Source organism: Protomyctophum bolini (assembly GCF_963924005.1).
Source record: "Protomyctophum bolini genome assembly, chromosome: 14".
Classification (NCBI taxonomy): domain Eukaryota; kingdom Metazoa; phylum Chordata; class Actinopteri; order Myctophiformes; family Myctophidae; genus Protomyctophum; species Protomyctophum bolini.
Genome location: NC_137875.1, coordinates 34,380,505 through 34,399,629, shown reverse-complemented (window position 1 = coordinate 34,399,629; position 19,125 = coordinate 34,380,505). Strand labels below are relative to the sequence as shown.

At 38.9% G+C, this 19,125-nt stretch overlaps 1 protein-coding gene across 1 annotated transcript; it reads left to right on the top strand.

Annotated features, from left to right (window-relative positions):
• The first annotated feature begins 193 nt into the window (after positions 1-193).
• On the top strand, positions 194-10,638 carry agpat3 (1-acylglycerol-3-phosphate O-acyltransferase 3). Its single transcript, XM_080781596.1, has 10 exons — positions 194-325; positions 419-617; positions 1,196-1,362; positions 3,415-3,576; positions 5,690-5,760; positions 5,982-6,064; positions 8,462-8,564; positions 8,741-8,816; positions 9,362-9,566; positions 10,108-10,638. The coding sequence occupies exons 2-10, from the start codon at positions 449-451 to the stop codon at positions 10,197-10,199; spliced, it is 1,128 nt and encodes a 375-aa protein (XP_080637722.1). The 5' UTR covers positions 194-325; positions 419-448; the 3' UTR covers positions 10,200-10,638.
• The last annotated feature ends 8,487 nt before the right edge of the window (positions 10,639-19,125 follow it).

The window sequence follows — 19,125 nt, the reverse complement described above, 5'->3', positions numbered from 1 at the left end:
TTACAATCAGCTGTTTGGGGTTTGGGCAGGTCAAATTGGGAGACACGGTATGCATCCAAGGCTTTGCTCTTATCTGCTGTTGTGTTTGTCAGACACTATGTCAGAAATTGGAACACCGCCAAATGGGTTAAAGGCTCTGTGGGTGTGTGTGTGTGTAAGAGAGAGCCACTATTGCAAGACATGCAGTACGTACTGTACGAGTGTACGGTACTATTATGTCACACTCAACTCTCGCTTCTCTCTCTGTCTTTCTCCCACGGTGTTAACAGTGCTTTCAGGCAGTGGTGGCGTACACGTCGACTCGTGGCTGAAGAACTTCACTGAGGTAAAGTGTGAGGATATGGGTGTGTGTTTCTCTCTGTATGGTTGGTACATATCTGTGTATTAACATTTCATCGTGCCTTAATGTCTTTCAGTGTGTGTGTGCGCGCATGCGCATGATCAGACCATGGCGTGGAAAGAATCGTTCATCCTGCATCTGATGTTTGGCGTGGTGTTCGTGGCCAGCGGGCTGATTATCAACTTCCTTCAGTTGATCACATGTGTGCTTATATGGCCAGTCAACAGAGTGCTTTACAGGCGGATCATCACACGGCTGTCTTACTCGCTGTGGAGCCGTAAGTACAGTTTGTTTTGCGTGTTTACGTGTGAGAAAGAGAGCGAGTGAGGTGTACTGTATATGTGATAAGCTTTTGGTGACCCTGTCTGACCCTTATCACTCCGTATCTCTTAAACTTTGAGCCCTCTGATAAATGGACTGATGGGTAGATGTTGCAGACTGTAAGATAGACATAAATTAGGTGATTAAGATTTCATCAAACTTGCCTTTTACATTTGTCTTTCTTGATCCCAGATTTCCCCTGTATCTCATAGTTTTGTATGTCCCTGTCTGTCTCTCTCTCTGTGTGTGTGTGTGTGTGTGTGTGTGTGTGTGTGTGTGTGTGTGTGTGTGTGTGTGTGTGTGTGTGTGTGTGTGTGTGTGTGTGTGTGTGTGTGTGTGTGTGTGTGTGTGTGTGTGTGTGTGTGTGTGTGTGTGTGTGTGTGTGTGTGTGTGTGTGCGTGCGTGCGCGTGTGCGTGTGCGTGTGCGTGTGCGTGTGCGTGTGCGTGTGCGCGCGCGCGCGCGTGTGTGTGCTTCTCTGTGCTTCTCTGTGCCTGTCTGTGCCTCTCTGTGTCTCTCTGTGTCTCTCTGTCCAGAGATGGTCGTGTTGTTAGACTGGTGGTCGGGGACTGAGTGTACCCTGTTTGCAGACCAGAACCTGGAGGACTTGGGCAAAGAGCACGCCATCATCATCCTCAACCATAACTATGAGATAGACTTCCTCTGCGGGTGGAACATATGCACACGCTATGGTGTTCTAGGGGTGAGAGAGAGGTTTCTTAGAATAGAGGTTAGCAGGAGGAAAAGCCATGGTGTGCAGAGTTTAGAATTTGGTCTGGGGGATGACGCTAGATGAAAGGCTGTTGGAGCACCAAATCACTAGGTTTCATTCACAGACTGTAAAAAAAAAAAAAGAATGTACAGCGTAATGAAGACCGTAAATGAAGCCCCTTTCGCAGAGATTTGAAATCGGAATGTGGGTCGGATGGACAGAGCCCAAGGTCTGAGAACTCAAGCCTCTGCTGTGATTTGCTCATTGGGGTATATCATTTGATGGGATTTGGGAAACTGACAGTAGCTGATCACGATGGAAATGTCACCTTCCTGTCAGGAATTATAGGGAGACTGGATCGTACCAACGGCTCAATGCACTGATGGGATGCAACTGCTGTTCAGAATAGCTTCAGGGATGTACGTGGCTTGCGCTCGACACCATCCAAGCCGACCTGTAGCAAGCTCAGTCATCTGCTTTGCAAGTTGCAACCATCATAATGCAAGGTTCAAGGCTCAAGGTTGTTTATTAGTGTCCCCGAAGGGCAAAAGGTTTTACAGCAGGTCATAAGGCTTGAAACAATAAATACATCAATCAAACCAAAGTTATTGCTGCTGGTCGCAAGCGTGTGCTGCGCCCGGCCTACTTGCATCTTCAGAAAAGAAAAAGTGGGGGGGGGGGGGGAGGCAGAGTTTGGGTGGGGGGTATTCAGGGAGAGTGGGAGGGAGGGAGAGAGAAAAGGATGCGACTGCCTTCTTCAGAGGCAAGATAGTACAGGCCTCCATGCGAGACAATCTGTTGATTCTGATAATTATTATAGCTGCTATACCGGTCGTGCTGAAACTTGGCCTACTTTCCAGTCAAAGAAGTGCAGCCGATTCCAATTTGACAGTTGAGGGTATAAGTGTGTGTGTGGTTCGTGGTGATAGACGCACACAAATGGTGTTACGAAGGACATCATAACCGTGGTGTCAGAGGTGACGTCACTCTGACATCTCAACACTATAAATATAGGTTTGCCTAGCGAGTAAAATGGAATTAAGCTTAAGAACTACGATCGTGACTTCGACCTAAGGACTTTACACAAGCTCGCCTCAAGAGACCCCATTTCCATCCCTTACGACTGAGCTAAAAATTGGTATCTCTCGGCATCAACTCCCAGACCAGATCAGGCCCTTGACTTAGGGCCTCGGTTACAAATGGCATGAACCAAATTCACAAATAATAATGAACATGCTTCCCTAATTATAACTGCCAAAACCCACATGCTGTTGATTTGGAAATGGGGGTTTTTTGCGTCAAGAGAAAAGAACAAGAAAAATGCTTAAGTAACTTGAACGCATGTTGCAAGTGGTAGCAAGATAAAAGGGTCTCGTAACATTAATTGGCCTGGACTCTGAAGTTGCGTCCTCCACTCCCTAGCCTCTCTTTCGCACTCTCCCCTCCGTTTACAAGTGTGTAACACTACATGAAGCGTCTGTAGGCTAACTGATAGACGGAGCCATGAAAGCAAACAGTGGCAGACCACTGCTGTTACATGCATATTGGGTATTGCTGCTTTTACTCCAGAAATAAGGAGTCAAGTCACAACGGTTCGGTCACGCAGACCATCAGGCATGATGAACGTTCGCACCAAAACACACTTGCCCCGGATCTAATCCGGTGACCTCGGAACGATCGCCACCAGGTAGGCTATTCCCATAGTAAAACTATGCCTAAGCCTTGCCTTATTCCTAAACTTCACCTTGGTAAAAATGGGTCCATAATGGATCTGTGTCTCTGAGAGTGTACAAATGTACAATTTCTTTCTATTTTTTTATTCTGTTAATTTCATTCCAATTGTGTCTATCCGCCAGCCCCAATATTTAACATTGGAGCCACGTACGCCATTCCCATATATATCACCAGATCCAAATAATAATTTTACCGTATCTTATAGTGTTCAAGTGTTGGGATTCAGAAGGCATTTTTAGAGCCTCTGTCTAAATGGGTTTAAAATGTAGGATTTTGCTGTTATTCAAGCCTCTGCTTCCGTATCTACAGAGTTCCAAGGTGCTGGCAAAGCATGAGCTACTGAAGATGCCTCTGATTGGCTGGTCCTGGTACTTCCAGGAAATGGTGTTCTGTAAGAGGAATTGGGATGAGGACAAATGTGCTGTGACCAACGGGCTGAATCAGATCAAAGACTACCCCGAAAAAATGTGGGTGAGTGTGGGTGAGAACGTGTGTTATTTCATTTCTACTCTGTGAAACCAGTGGTAGAAGTAACTAAGTCCATTCACTAAAATACTGTATAATTTACTTTACTGGAGCAGTTAAAATTGTACTTTTACTCCACTACGCTAACAGACTTTAGTTACAGTAACCATAGATAAATAGATGCCTCGCTTGTCTTACAGCGGCTACTAAATGGTAAAATGCTAAATGGTGCATTTGTGCGCCTTTATCCAATGCGCTTTACCATTACGGCGGAAGCCATGCAAGGTACCAACCAGCACATTGGGGGCAAAAAACTATGCCTAAACCTAACCCTAAAATGTAAAACAGGGGGGAGAAACAAATTCATCTTTGAAAGCCCATTGAATCCTAAACCTCTAAATAGCTCTCAATTAGAGATCTGTCTCCCAGGGCAATGGCATAAAGAAAATCTGACCACCAGCACCCACTAAAGGTAATCACACTTTAAACATTTGAACTCCAGTATAACCTTAGGTTACTAGATTAAGCCTCAGACCATCTAAGTGTAAGATTAGAAACTTTTAGTAATGCTAGTATAAGACTAAAAGTATTTTAGTAGCTTAGGGTTACTTTTAGCAGCAAATTCTGATTTAAGCTCAGTCTTTGAACACACTATTGAACTAAATAAAACTATAACATAATTGCCCAGACTCTTCTTCAACAAAGATGGTGAAAGCAAACATTCTTTGTTGTGACCAAAGGTCACAGTTAACTATGGAATTGAGCATTTCCCGTCAATCAGTGTCGGCCACCATAGAGCACTGAAGTCTGACGTCTATATCGGTAGAGGGCGCAAATCCACGGGTCCATGTACTTTTTATTTGGAGGAGGATTTTAGATCAATGTGAAATGTCATCCCGGCTGCTTCACTCGTATGGATAATAAGAATCAACTGACTGAGAGAAAACGCTATTGTTACTGCTACTGAATTAGTTACATTTTCGCTAGATGAGTGACTGACTGTCGCAAACGATACAGAGACACCTCCCTGACAATAACGCAGACAGCTTGTTAATTTTTGGACCACAATGCTTATATGAAACGATTTTAAGATGAGCCCATGTTATTCTCCATAGAGAAATTACTTCCCTGAACCAGGCAGAACCAGGGGATGAGCGAGTGACGTCATGACTTCAGCGTTCTATATGGTGCCCAGTTCTCGTGACATCATGTGACATGGGGCTGCCCCAAAGTTCTTAGTGCAGCCACGCCTATCAGCCGGCGAAAACTAGTTCTCAACAGGCCCTGAAATTAAGGCCCGGCAGTACTTGGGCCCTCATCAAACCCTGTACACAAGAGAATGTCCCCGCTACCACCCTTAGATCTCCATATACTGTATGGAGCTAACCTGTTATGACATTTCATATGTTGATCTGACTCGGTGACCCCCCCCCCCCCCCATGCCAAAGCGCCAGCACTCACCCAGCAGTCTGCCATCAATGAGGTGGATATGTGCACATGACCTCGCCCTCAGGTGTCTTACTGGTTCTGTACTTAATCTTATACATTAATTGTATGGTACAAAACATTGAAGTCCTTAAACCAGAAACCTAACCTGTAAAACAAGCGCCCCCTCAGCGACCATAGTCTCCCAAGCTCTGCAAAAAAGAGTCTCCCTGCTGAATGCATTTGCTGAAGGCCCAAGTGTCTCACGCTGCCACTCAAGTGACTACTGGCCAATCACAGCGCGTCTTTTACGCGACTTCTGTTACGTATGTGGAAGCCTTCAATTTTGACACTCGCCCCAGAACCGGAAGAGCCTTTGCATAACCTTTTTATGTCTATGACAGTAGTACCACTTAAGCCATTTTGGCCAATTGAAAATAGCAGATCTACAAGCTCACAATGTGTCGCAAAATGTGATGCATTGTGAGCTTGTAGATCCGCAATGAGTACTTACTATTTTTGGTACTTAAATAAATACATTTTGATACCAATACTTTTCTACTTTTACTCAAGTACATTTTGAATTTCCAGACTTTTACTTGTAACTTGAGTATTTCTACATTGTAATTTTGATACTGCTATTTAAGTTAAAAAAATGTAAGCACAGTAAAGTACTTTTCCTGTCCATATCCAGGTGCTGTTGTACTGTGAGGGCACGAGGTTTACTGAGAAGAAACATCAGATATCTATGGAGGTTGCTGACAGGTAGTTCTTGTAGATCAGCTATTTTCACTATTTCTTAGATTTGTTTGTTTAACAAAAAAAAAAAAACTGTTATTTTCATATATTTTTACTTGAGTTGTGACTCATACAAATTGGTCCATGACCCGGCCACAATCAAATTGAATAACATTGATATCAATGCTTGTTATTATGCTATATTAGTAGTGTTATTAATAACATGATGAATCATAATACTATTTCAGTAAAGGGCTTCCCAGACTAAAACACCATCTGCTGCCTAGAACAAAAGGATTCACCACCACACTGCACTGTTTAAGAGATACAGGTATAGTGAATACACACACACACACACACACACACACACACACACACACACACACACACACACGCACATACTTACTGTACACGCAGTGGTTCCCAAAATGTTTAGCTCAAGACCGAAAACAGAAATTTGCTTGGGAAAACAGCAGATTTACAAGCTCACAATGCATCGCTTCGCGCCACGGTGGACCTATTTTCTCTACTTAAACATTTGTTCATGGAATTTATTGGATTTGATTTATTTCATTTTATTTAAGAAGTTATTTGCTTTATTTAATTGATAAAGTTAAGACTTTTGGTCCCAACCCACTGTTTTGGAAACAGTGCTGTACAGCATTGCTTCTCAAAGTGGGGTATGGGGACCCCCAGTGGTCCTTGAGGGAATTCCAGGGGGTCACTAGCTAAATGATAGATAGGAACCAAATGGACACTTGTGGGTCTGTAATGTGTACAAATGGAACAGGGGAGCCTGTCGCATGTCCACGAGCTATTTAAAATGTAGGCATTTAGCAGATTCTCTTAATCCAGAGCAATTTACAGTAAGCAAGGAAAACACAAGGTAATACTGTAGCAATGCATAGAAATGGTAACCTACGTAGGATCATTCTTTGTTAAACCAAGAACACTGGGATATCTGCCCAGTGCCTGCCCAGTCCCCCCCCCAGTGTCTGCCCAGTGCCCCCCCAGTGTCTGCCCAGTGCCCCCCCAGTGTCTGCCCAGTGCCCCCCCAGTGTTTGCCCAGTGCCCCCCCAGTGTCTGCCCAGTGCCCCCCCAGTGTCTGCCCAGTGCCCCCCCAGTGCCCCCCCAGTGTCTGCCCAGTGCCCCCCCAGTGTCTGCCCAGTGCCCCCCCAGTGTTTGCCCAGTGCCTCCCCAGTGCCCCCCCAGTGTCTGCCCAGTGCCCCCCCGTGTCTGCCCAGTGCCCCCCCAGTGTCTGCCCAGTGCCCCCCCAGTGTCTGCCCAGTGCCTCCCCAGTGCCCCCCCAGTGTCTGCCCAGTGCCCCCCCAGTGTCTGCCCAGTGCCTCCCCAGTGTCTGCCACTGAACCAATTAAATCCTATAGACTATAAAGTACTGTCTGTTCAATAACAAAAATAGACAATTTACAAGTTCATGACACACAAGTCGTGAGCTTGTTAATCTGCTCTGCCAAATATGTGACAAATGTCCACCAAGATTTGATGCATTTGTTGCCTGTTTTTTGCAGAATACTGAGCTATAGTGACTTTACAGGGTGAAAAATGTGTTTAACAGAAACCTTCTGCCAAAGTTTTTGCAGAGATCTCCAGTGGGTAATTGGTTGCCATTATTCACAATGGCAACCAATTATATATTAGATATTTTTCTTAACATCACCAAGTTCAATTAAGTCCATTAATTAACCCTGTGCACTATACTATAGCAATTGGTACAGCTGGTGCATGGTCTAGTCATTGGCTGCAATCAGTAACTAAGTACCTTCCTTAAGTATAAAAGTGCTTATTGTTTGCAATACACTGTACAATATTGTGGTACTTTTACTTTTTGTTACATCTACTCCATTACAATTACAGCATTTGACAGCTTTAGTTGTTACTTTACAGATTTTATTTATACAAAACCCACATACAGCCAATCTACAATGTGAGTTGTTATGAGCTTGCAGATCTATTTTCTGAAAACTTGGTACACAAAGTATATTTTGTAGCTAAAATATTTATACATGTCAATTTCATTTTGGAAATCTTTTTAAAGTAGGCTATATTGTGATGCCAATACTTTTGTACTGTATTTTCATTGGCTCCTAAAACCTTCATTTCTTTCACTTAAAAAATAGTACTATAGATTCCCAGACATTTTCGTGCATTTTGATCAAAAATCCTGGGAGGAGATACATTTTAACAGATTTTTTACAGAGTTTCACAGTTCAGCCAGAACTGCTATTTTTGGCAGAAGTAGAAGCTCCGTGCTCAGCCAATCAGCTGAGCACATTCCGTGCTCATGCACACAAAGCTGTGCATTCCGGTCTCATACACACAGTGTGTCAAAGATCAATAATCTGTACATGGGTGTTATACAGTTGATACTAATTAAGGCTCTGTTCCATTTAGTGTACAGTGGTTCTCAAACCTTTTAATTTCAAGGACCCCCATAACTCTGAGAGTGTACAAATGGAACCAAATGGACACTGACTCTGTTTGACCACCAGAATGGAACAGAACCTTCATTAGTGTCATCTGTAACACTATAGGAAATGTAGGGAAGGGGCCAAAGTTCTTTCCAAAAGGGTGTGTGTCCATAGAGCCCATTCTCCTTTGGTTGAGCAGTAGATGTTTGTTACGTATGAATCGTATGATGCTAAATAAATAAATAAACAACCCAGCCAGCAGTCAGTTATGAACCTTTTTTTCCTCTCCCTCCATCCAGTATCGGCGGTGTATGATGTAACTCTAAACTTCAGGGACAGAAAGGCTCCTACTCTAGTGGATATCATCAAAGGACGCAAATTCCATGCTGATCTGTATTTAAGGTTGGTAACATCACATAATATTCAGAGATATCTTGTTTGGGAAACCTTGGCCTAATGGTGGCGCTATAGAGGAAAGATCGTGGGTCACTCAAATCAGCCATACGCTAGGATTTGAGAAGATGCACAGATAAATCCATAGCAATCCAGACAGTAGTTTTCAATTATGCTGTTTACAGGCGTATTCCAGTTGAAGAGATTCCTGAGGATGAGAAGGAATGTGCTGCCTGGCTGCACAAACTCTACCAAAAGAAGGTAAGGTTTAGGGAAGGTTTATTTTGGAGGTGAATAATAATAATAATACTTCTACTGTTGTGTGTGCAATCTCTCGAATCACAATAAAAAAATGTATTAAATGTTACACGTTATTAGAAATGTAACCGTTTTATAAAACATTATGGTAGCTTTGACGTTCTATTGGCCTCATTTCAACTTCATGGCCAATGATGGTTTAACATTCTTTTGAAAGCTACGGTATTTGTTTCCTCCAGTGGTGTTGTTTCACTAACTGGATTCAGGATAGCTTTGGTCACTTTATTAACAAAAAACTGTACATTTCTGTAAACTGCTGGTTGGTTGAGTGATGGTTGAAAGGCTGACTGGATAAGGGTGTGTTAATGCCTAGTTTAAAGTTTCACTCAGGCGTCCATTTTGTTACGTCAAATACCTGAATGCTCCAAGGTTGTCAAACTTTGGAGTTTCATAAATAAATAAATGAAACTTGGCATGAACACACAACCTAAACAACATTCTTCTGGCTAACTTTCACATTTATTTACATAATGTGTCTCTCCATGCAGGATGCATTACAGGAAGAGTATTTTACCACAGGCCGTTTCCCTGGCAAGCCTGTAGCTCCTCCACGTCGCGCCCTGCCATGGTCACTCCTCAACTGCCTTTTCTGGGTGGGGCTTTTGCTGTCTCCTCTTGTCCGATTGGCTGTTGGTGTGGTCACCAGCGGCAACCCACTTCTCATCCTTGGCCTCTTGGTCTTGCTGGTTGTTGGTATGAACACACGCACGCACGCACGCACGCACACAAACACAGAATTATTTAGCATGTTGACAATGATAACCTATTAGTCTACAGTACAGTTACTAAAGTACTGTACTTCAGTACAGTTTTAGGTCTTTTTTTAACTTAGTATTTCCAAATATTGTAGGCCTACTTTTACAGCACTACAATTATTTGAAAACCTTAGTTACTTTGTACATTTAGATTATTACAAAACATACAGTAACCACTTCAACTCAATATACATTTAGGCCATTCGAAAATAACCGATCTACAAGCTCAGAATGCATCATGAGCTTGTAGATCTGCTATTTTCAAAAGATTTTTATTGTGAAATGGGACATTCTGCACATTGAGTACTTTTGCTTTTGGTACTTTAGGTACATTTAGATACCAATACGTTTGTACTTTTACTCGAGTAAATGTTTAATTACGGACTTGTACTTGAGTACTTCTACATTGAATCATTGAAGTAATAGAATGGATTACTTTTACTACCACTGAATGTGTGTCTGTACGTCTCTCCCTCCAGCATCAGTAGCTATGAAGACACTGATGAGTGTAACAGAGGTGAAGAATTCGGGATCTAGTTATGGGGTCCAGGAGAGCAAGAAACAAACATAAGCACACGCACAATTGCACATGCACACTTGAACCAGTCAGGCACTCTACCAGGTCTGCCCATGTTTTTTTGTTTTAAAAAAGAAGAAAAATTACACAATAGAACACAGACACATGCACACACGCGACACGCCATCATCGGCGATCACTCTGTCGAGTATGATGGGCCTCCTGGGTGGTTCTTATTGTGGATCCTCAGATGACTAAAAAGTTCAATTCTGGAACCACACACTTTTGTGCAGTGTGGGCATTTGTATGAGGTGGTATGTGGAACACACACGCACGCGAACACACACAGGCACACAAAGAGCGTGTGTAACATGTAAATGGTAACTTGTGATGAAACCAGTCTGTGACATGTAAAAACAATGTTGTTACTAAGGACTCCTATATTTTCACTGTGGCATGTATGACATGTATAGTTTTTAACTGGAAATAAAATGTGTTTTAAGCCAGATGGTTTCATGATTCAGCATCCTTCCCCTTGTGCCACCTGTCTCCCTTTCAGCTTTCTCATTGTTTAATTTCCTTTTTAAGTCTTCTCTAAAATAATTAAATATAAATGGGAAGTCACACATATACAGTATATAGCAACAACCCCACCTGGTCTAGCTGGCTCCAGCCCCTGAATTGAACTGAAGCCCTGCCAATTCAGGAATAATGGACAAACAAAATGAGTCAGCTAGCCTTGGAGACGGCAGGTGTTTTGTGTACACTTGGTCATCTAATCTTTCTTGAGAAAGTCCATATCTTTGCCTAATGAACGTAACCAAATTGGTGATGTGAAGTATATTGAACATTTGCCAATTAAGGTTCAGATTCAGGTCTAATACTAGGGTCTAATATTTCTACCATTGCTACAAAACTCAATCGAAGGGTATACATTTAAGTCTGAATGTGCATGTTCAAATCATGTATACTGTACTTTACATCACATTTTACATGGAGGTGCCTACTATTAATTGTAGACCCGAGGCAGACAGGATAGACAGAGGACTGCCACAGGCCCACAGCTTGTTTGTACACAAACTATTCATTGTAGCAGATAAATAAATCTAACTGATTTTAGCTTGCCACAAGCTGGTATCAAGCTTTTTGTGTTATATTTTTGGCTAGCTAAAATCAGGAAATCATAAAGGAGGTAAAAAAGGGGAAGAATCATTTTGGACCATGGGCTATAGCCCACATCGTACGGCATACTATGGCACGCCGTTTTTCATTTTTGAGGATTTGAAAAAAATGAAAAAATGAAAAAAACGATGGGTTATAACCCATGTTTTTTGAAATTTTGAAAAAAAAATCCAGGCCCATGAATTAGAGGATAAAGCTCACATGTTACCCAAATAGTTGAATACACAAAAGCTAAGGCACTGGTGTCGTACTTCTGGTTTACCGGAACGGGGTTCAACTCCCTGCAGTGCCCTGCTCAATGTGTTGTATTTACCGGAAAGGATGGGAAACATTAGCAAATTGCGGAGTGTTTTAAAAAAAACGATGGGTTATAGCCTGTGCGTGTGTAGGTGCACGCTTCAATATAACCCATATAACCAGCAGTTAGCTCAGTGTGATGAGTGCCTCTGCTTGTGATCCACAGGTCCAGGGTTCAAATCCCACATTATTCATGTGTCTCTGTGATGCTTTGCTTTGCACACTGACTTTCAGAAGGACAACTGCGCACAGGGTCCGGCCCATTCCTCTCTGTTATGTCATATGACGAGCATTTAACTTTTAATATCACAATTATTGTAGCTAATCTTTAACTGAATCTGGAAGTATTCCTTTATTAAATGATTCTTCATAGTCTGGAATTGTAACTGATCAATTTTCTTTTGTGACTTTCGCCTTTATTTTATATGGAGGGACAGTCAGTGGTGTAAACTTTATTTATATAGCACATTTCATACATAAAATGCAACTCTGTCACATTCTGTCTCTCCCTCAGTCTCCACACTGGCCTCCCATATCCCATTCCAGCACACCCAGTTCCATTTACACACCTGTCAACTACCTAATCAGCCCAGCAGTGAACACTTCTCCAATCAACCTGCTCACTATAAAACTGGACTCAGTACAAACACTCATTGTCAGTTCATAACCTGTGTCACAGATGTCCTGCCTGTTCATGTGTTGACTTTGATGTCATTCTGATTCATGCCTGATTCCTACCTGCATTCCCCTGTGTAAGATATCTCGTAATTCTTTATTAAATACTTTATTATTATACTCTAGTTTGTTGTGACTTTGCTCCTGGGTTCAACTCTGTCTGCATCCTTGACAACTAAAGTACTTCACATATTAAACTTTATTTATATAGCACATGTCATACATAAAATGCAACTCAAAGTACTTCACATGAAAATAACAAGCAGCGGAATGCCAGAAACAAAAAGTAGGTCAATCTACAATTAGCAAATAAAAATAGCAATACAAAACTAAAACATTAAAAATGGTAAGGAAATTTGTATTGGATAATACATTTTAAATTGATATTATTAGATATTCAACTTTATTGACATTTATAATTAAATTGGTGTCTTTACACTGTAGAATCCATTGTTGTTTGTTTCTGTTGCTTAACTCTGTTGCTTTAACTACATATAAGTGTCTATTTGTTTGTCTCTAAATGTTTTGATGAATTGAACAATGCCCTTTGTTCAATTCATGCCATACTATAGCACGCCGTTTTTCATCATTTTTGAGGATTTGAAGAAAATTCAAAATTTCAAAAAACATGGGTTATAGCCCATCGTTTTTTGAATTTTTGAAAAAAATGTTATCCTCATTTTTCATCATTTTTGAACATGGGCTATAGCCCCTACCGTACGGCATACTATAGCACGCCGTTTTTCATCAATTTTGAGGATTTGAAGAAAATTCAAAATTTCAAAAAACATGGGTTATAGCCCATCGTTTTTTGAATTTTTGAAAAAAATGTTATCCTCATTTTTCATCATTTTTGAACATGGGCTATAGCCCCTACCGTACGGCATACTATAGCACGCCGTTTTTCATCCTTTTTGAGGATTTGAAGAAAATTCAAAATTTCAAAAAACATGGGTTATAGCCCATCGTTTTTTGATTTTTTGAAAAAAATGTTATCCTCATTTTTCATCATTTTTGAACATGGGCTATAGCCCCTATCGTACGGCATACTATAGCACGCCGTTTTTCATCAATTTGGAGGATTTGAAGAAAATTCAAAATTTCAAAAAACATGGGTTATAGCCCATCGTTTTTTGAATTTTTGAAAAAAATGTTATCCTCATTTTTCATCATTTTTGAACATGGGCTATAGCCCCTACCGTACGGCATACTATAGCACGCCGTTTTTCATCATTTTTGAGGATTTGAAGAAAATTCAAAATTTCAAAAAACATGGGTTATAGCCCATCGTTTTTTGAATTTTTGAAAAAAATGTTATCCTCATTTTTCATCATTTTTGAACATGGGCTATAGCCCCTACCGTACGGCATACTATAGCACGCCGTTTTTCATCATTTTTGAGGATTTGAAGAAAATTCAAAATTTCAAAAAACATGGGTTATAGCCCATTGTTTTTTGAATTTTTGAAAAAAATGTTATCCTCATTTTTCATCATTTTTGAACATGGGCTATAGCCCCTACTGTACGGCATACTATAGCACGCCGTTTTTCATCATTTTTGAGGATTTGAAGAAAATTCAAAATTTCAAAAAACATGGGTTATAGCCCATCGTTTTTTGATTTTTTGAAAAAAATGTTATCCTCATTTTTCATCATTTTTGAACATGGGCTATAGCCCCTACCGTACGGCATACTATAGCACGCCGTTTTTCATCAATTTGGAGGATTTGAAGAAAATTCAAAATTTAAAAAAACATGGGTTATAGCCCATCGTTTTTTGAATTTTTGAAAAAAATGTTATCCTCATTTTTCATCATTTTTGAACATGGGCTATAGCCCCTACCGTACGGCATACTATAGCACGCCGTTTTTCATCATTTTTGAGGATTTGAAGAAAATTCAAAATTTCAAAAAACATGGGTTATAGCCCATCGTTTTTTGAATTTTTGAAAAAAATGTTATCCTCATTTTTCATCATTTTTGAACATGGGCTATAGCCCCTATCGTACGGCATACTATAGCACGCTGTTTTTCATCATTTTTGAGGATTTGAAGAAAATTCAAAATTTCAAAAAACATGGGTTATAGCCCATCGTTTTTTGAATTTTTGAAAAAAATGTTATCCTCATTTTTCATCATTTTTGAACATGGGCTATAGCCTCTACCGTACGGCATACTATAGCACGCCGTTTTTCATCATTTTTGAGGATTTGAAGAAAATTCAAAATTTCAAAAAACATGGGTTATAGCCCATCGTTTTTTGAATTTTTGAAAAAAATGTTATCCTCATTTTTCATCATTTTTGAACATGGGCTATAGCCCCTACCGTACGGCATACTATAGCACGCCGTTTTTCATCATTTTTGAGGATTTGAAGAAAATTCAAAATTTCAAAAAACATGGGTTATAGCCCATCGTTTTTTGAAAAAAATGTTATCCTCATTTTTCATCATTTTTGAACATGGGATATAGCCCCTACCGTACGGCATACTATAGCACGCCGTTTTTCATCATTTTTGAGGATTTGAAGAAAATTCAAAATTTCAAAAAACATGGGTTATAGCCCATCGTTTTTTGAATTTTTGAAAAAAATGTTATCCTCATTTTTCATCATTTTTGAACATGGGCTATAGCCCCTACCGTACGGCATACTATAGCACGCCGTTTTTCATCATTTTTGAGGATTTGAAGAAAATTCAAAATTTCAAAAAACATGGGTTATAGCCCATCGTTTTTTGAATTTTTGAAAAAAATGTTATCCTCATTTTTCATCATTTTTGAACATGGGCTATAGCTCCTACCGTACGGCATACTATAGCACGCCGTTTTTCATCATTTTTGAGGATTTGAAGAAAATTCAAAATTTCAAAAAACATGGGTTATAGCCCATCGTTTTTTGAATTTTTGAAAAAAATGTTATCCTCATTTTTCATCATTTTTGAACATGGGCTATAGCCCCTACCGTACGGCATACTATAGCACGCCGTTTTTCATAATTTTTGAGGATTTGAAGAAAATTCAAAATTTAAAAAAACATGGGTTATAGCCCATCGTTTTTTGAATTTTTGAAAAAAATGTTATCCTCATTTTTCATCATTTTTGAACATGGGCTATAGCCCCTATCGTACGGCATACTATAGCACGCCGTTTTTCATCATTTTTGAGGATTTGAAGAAAATTCAAAATTTCAAAAAACATGGGTTATAGCCCATCGTTTTTTGAATTTTTGAAAAAAAAATTATCCTCATTTTTCATCATTTTTGAACATGGGCTATAGCTCCTACCGTACGGCATACTATAGCACGCCGTTTTTCATCATTTTTGAGGATTTGAAGAAAATTCAAAATTTCAAAAAACATGGGTTATAGCCCATCGTTTTTTGAATTTTTGAAAAAAATGTTATCCTCATTTTTCATCATTTTTGAACATGGGCTATAGCCCCTACCGTACGGCATACTATAGCACGTCGTTTTTCATAATTTTTGAGGATTTGAAGAAAATTCAAAATTTAAAAAAACATGGGTTATAGCCCATCGTTTTTTGAATTTTTGAAAAAAATGTTATCCTCATTTTTCATCATTTTTGAACATGGGCTATAGCCCCTACCGTACGGCATACTATAGCACGCCGTTTTTCATCATTTTTGAGGATTTGAAGAAAATTCAAAATTTCAAAAAACATGGGTTATAGCCCATCGTTTTTTGAATTTTTGAAAAAAATGTTATCCTCATTTTTCATCATTTTTGAACATGGGCTATAGCCCCTACCGTACGGCATACTATAGCACGCCGTTTTTCATCATTTTTGAGGATTTGAAGAAAATTCAAAATTTCAAAAAACATGGGTTATAGCCCATCGTTTTTTGAATTTTTGAAAAAAATGTTATCCTCATTTTTCATCATTTTTGAACATGGGCTATAGCCCCTACCGTACGGCATACTATAGCACGCCGTTTTTCATCATTTTTGAGGATTTGAAGAAAATTCAAAATTTCAAAAAACATGGGTTATAGCCCATCGTTTTTTGATTTTTTGAAAAAAAAAAATATCCTCATTTTTCATTATTTTTGAACATGGGCTATAGCCCCTACCGTACGGCATACTATAGCACGCCGTTTTTCATCATTTTTGAGGATTTGAAGAAAATTCAAAATTTCAAAAAACATGGGTTATAGCCCATCGTTTTTTGAATTTTTGAAAAAAATGTTATCCTCATTTTTCATCATTTTTGAACATGGGCTATAGCCCCTACCGTACGGCATACTATAGCACGCCGTTTTTCATCATTTTTGAGGATTTGAAGAAAATTCAAAATTTCAAAAAACATGGGTTATAGCCCATCGTTTTTTGAATTTTTGAAAAAAATGTTATCCTCATTTTTCATCATTTTTGAACATGGGCTATAGCTCCTACCGTACGGCATACTATAGCACGCCGTTTTTCATCATTTTTGAGGATTTGAAGAAAATTCAAAATTTCAAAAAACATGGGTTATAGCCCATCGTTTTTTGATTTTTTGAAAAAAATGTTATCCTCATTTTTCATCATTTTTTAACATGGGCTATAGCCCCTACCGTACGGCATACTATAGCACGCCGTTTTTCATCATTTTTGAGGATTTGAAGAAAATTCAAAATTTCAAAAAACATGGGTTATAGCCCATCGTTTTTTGAATTTTTGAAAAAAATGTTATCCTCATTTTTCATCATTTTTTAACATGGGCTATAGCCCCTACCGTACGGCATACTATAGCACGCCGTTTTTCATCATTTTTGAGGATTTGAAGAAAATTCAAAATTTCAAAAAACATGGGTTATAGCCCATTGTTTTTTGAATTTTTGAAAAAAATGTTATCCTCATTTTTCATCATTTTTTAACATGGGCTATAGCCCCTACCGTACGGCATACTATAGCACGCCGTTTTTCATCATTTTTGAGGATTTGAAGAAAATTCAAAATTTCAAAAAACATGGGTTATAGCCCATCGTTTTTTGAATTTTTGAAAAAAATGTTATCCTCATTTTCTACATTTTTGAACATGGGCTATAGCCCCTACCGTACGGCATACTATAGCACGCCGTTTTTCATCATTTTTGAGGATTTGAAGAAAATTCAAAATTTCAAAAAACATGGGTTATAGCCCATCGTTTTTTGAATTTTTGAAAAAAATGTTATCCTCATTTTTCATCATTTTTGAACATGGGCTATAGCCCCTACCGTACGGCATACTATAGCACGCCGTTTTTCATCATTTTTGAGGATTTGAAGAAAATTCAAAATTTCAAAAAACATGGGTTATAGCCCATCGTTTTTTGAATTTTTGAAAAAAATGTTATCCTCATTTTTCATCATTTTTGAACATGGGCTATAGCCCCTACCGTACGGCATACTATAGCACGCCGTTTTTCATCATTTTTGAGGATTTGAAGAAAATTCAAAATTTCAAAAAACATGGGTTATAGCCCATCGTTTTTTTAATTTTTGAAAAAAATGTTATCCTCATTTTTCATCATTTTTGAACATGGGCTATAGCCCCTACCGTACGGCATACTATAGCACGCCGTTTTTCATCATTTTTGAGGATTTGAAGAAAATTCAAAATTTCAAAAAACATGGGTTATAGCCCATCGTTTTTTGAATTTTTGAAAAAAATGTTATCCTCATTTTTCATCATTTTTGAACATGGGCTATAGCCCCTACCGTACGGCATACTATAGCACGCCGTTTTTCATCATTTTTGAGGATTTGAAGAAAATTCAAAATTTCAAAAAACATGGGTTATAGCCCATCGTTTTTTTTATTTTTGAAAAAAATGTTATCCTCATTTTTCATCATTTTTGAACATGGGCTATAGCCCCTACCGTACGGCATACTATAGCACGCCGTTTTTCATCATTTTTGAGGATTTGAAGAAAATTCAAAATTTCAAAAAACATGGGTTATAGCCCATCGTTTTTTGAATTTTTGAAAAAAATGTTATCCTCATTTTTCATCATTTTTGAACATGGGCTATAGCCCCTACCGTACGGCATACTATAGCACGCCGTTTTTCATCATTTTTGAGGATTTGAAGAAAATTCAAAATTTCAAAAAACATGGGTTATAGCCCATCGTTTTTTGAATTTTTGAAAAAAAAGTTATCCTCATTTTTCATCATTTTTGAACATGGGCTATAGCCCCTACCGTACGGCATACTATAGCACGCCGTTTTTCATCATTTTTGAGGATTTGAAGATAATTCAAAATTTCAAAAAACATGGGTTATAGCCCATTGTTTTTTTGAATTTTTGAAAAAAATGTTATCCTCATTTTTCATCATTTTTGAACATGGGCTATAGCCCCTACCGTACGGCATACTATAGCACGCCGTTTTTCATCATTTTTGAAGATTTGAAGAAAATTCAAAATTTAAAAAAACATGGGTTATAGCCCATCGTTTTTTGAATTTTTGAAAAAAATGTTATCCTCATTTTTCATCATTTTTGAACATGGGCTATAGCCCCTACCGTACGGCATACTATAGCACGCCGTTTTTCATCATTTTTGAGGATTTGAAGAAAATTCAAAATTTCAAAAAACATGGGTTATAGCCCATCGTTTTTTGAATTTTTGAAAAAAATGTTATCCTCATTTTTCATCATTTTTGAACATGGGCTATAGCCCCTACCGTACGGCATACTATAGCACGCCGTTTTTCATCATTTTTGAGGATTTGAAGAAAATTCAAAATTTCAAAAAACATGGGTTATAGCCCATCGTTTTTTGAATTTTTGAAAAAAATGTTATCCTAATTTTTCATCATTTTTGAACATGGGCTATAGCCCCTA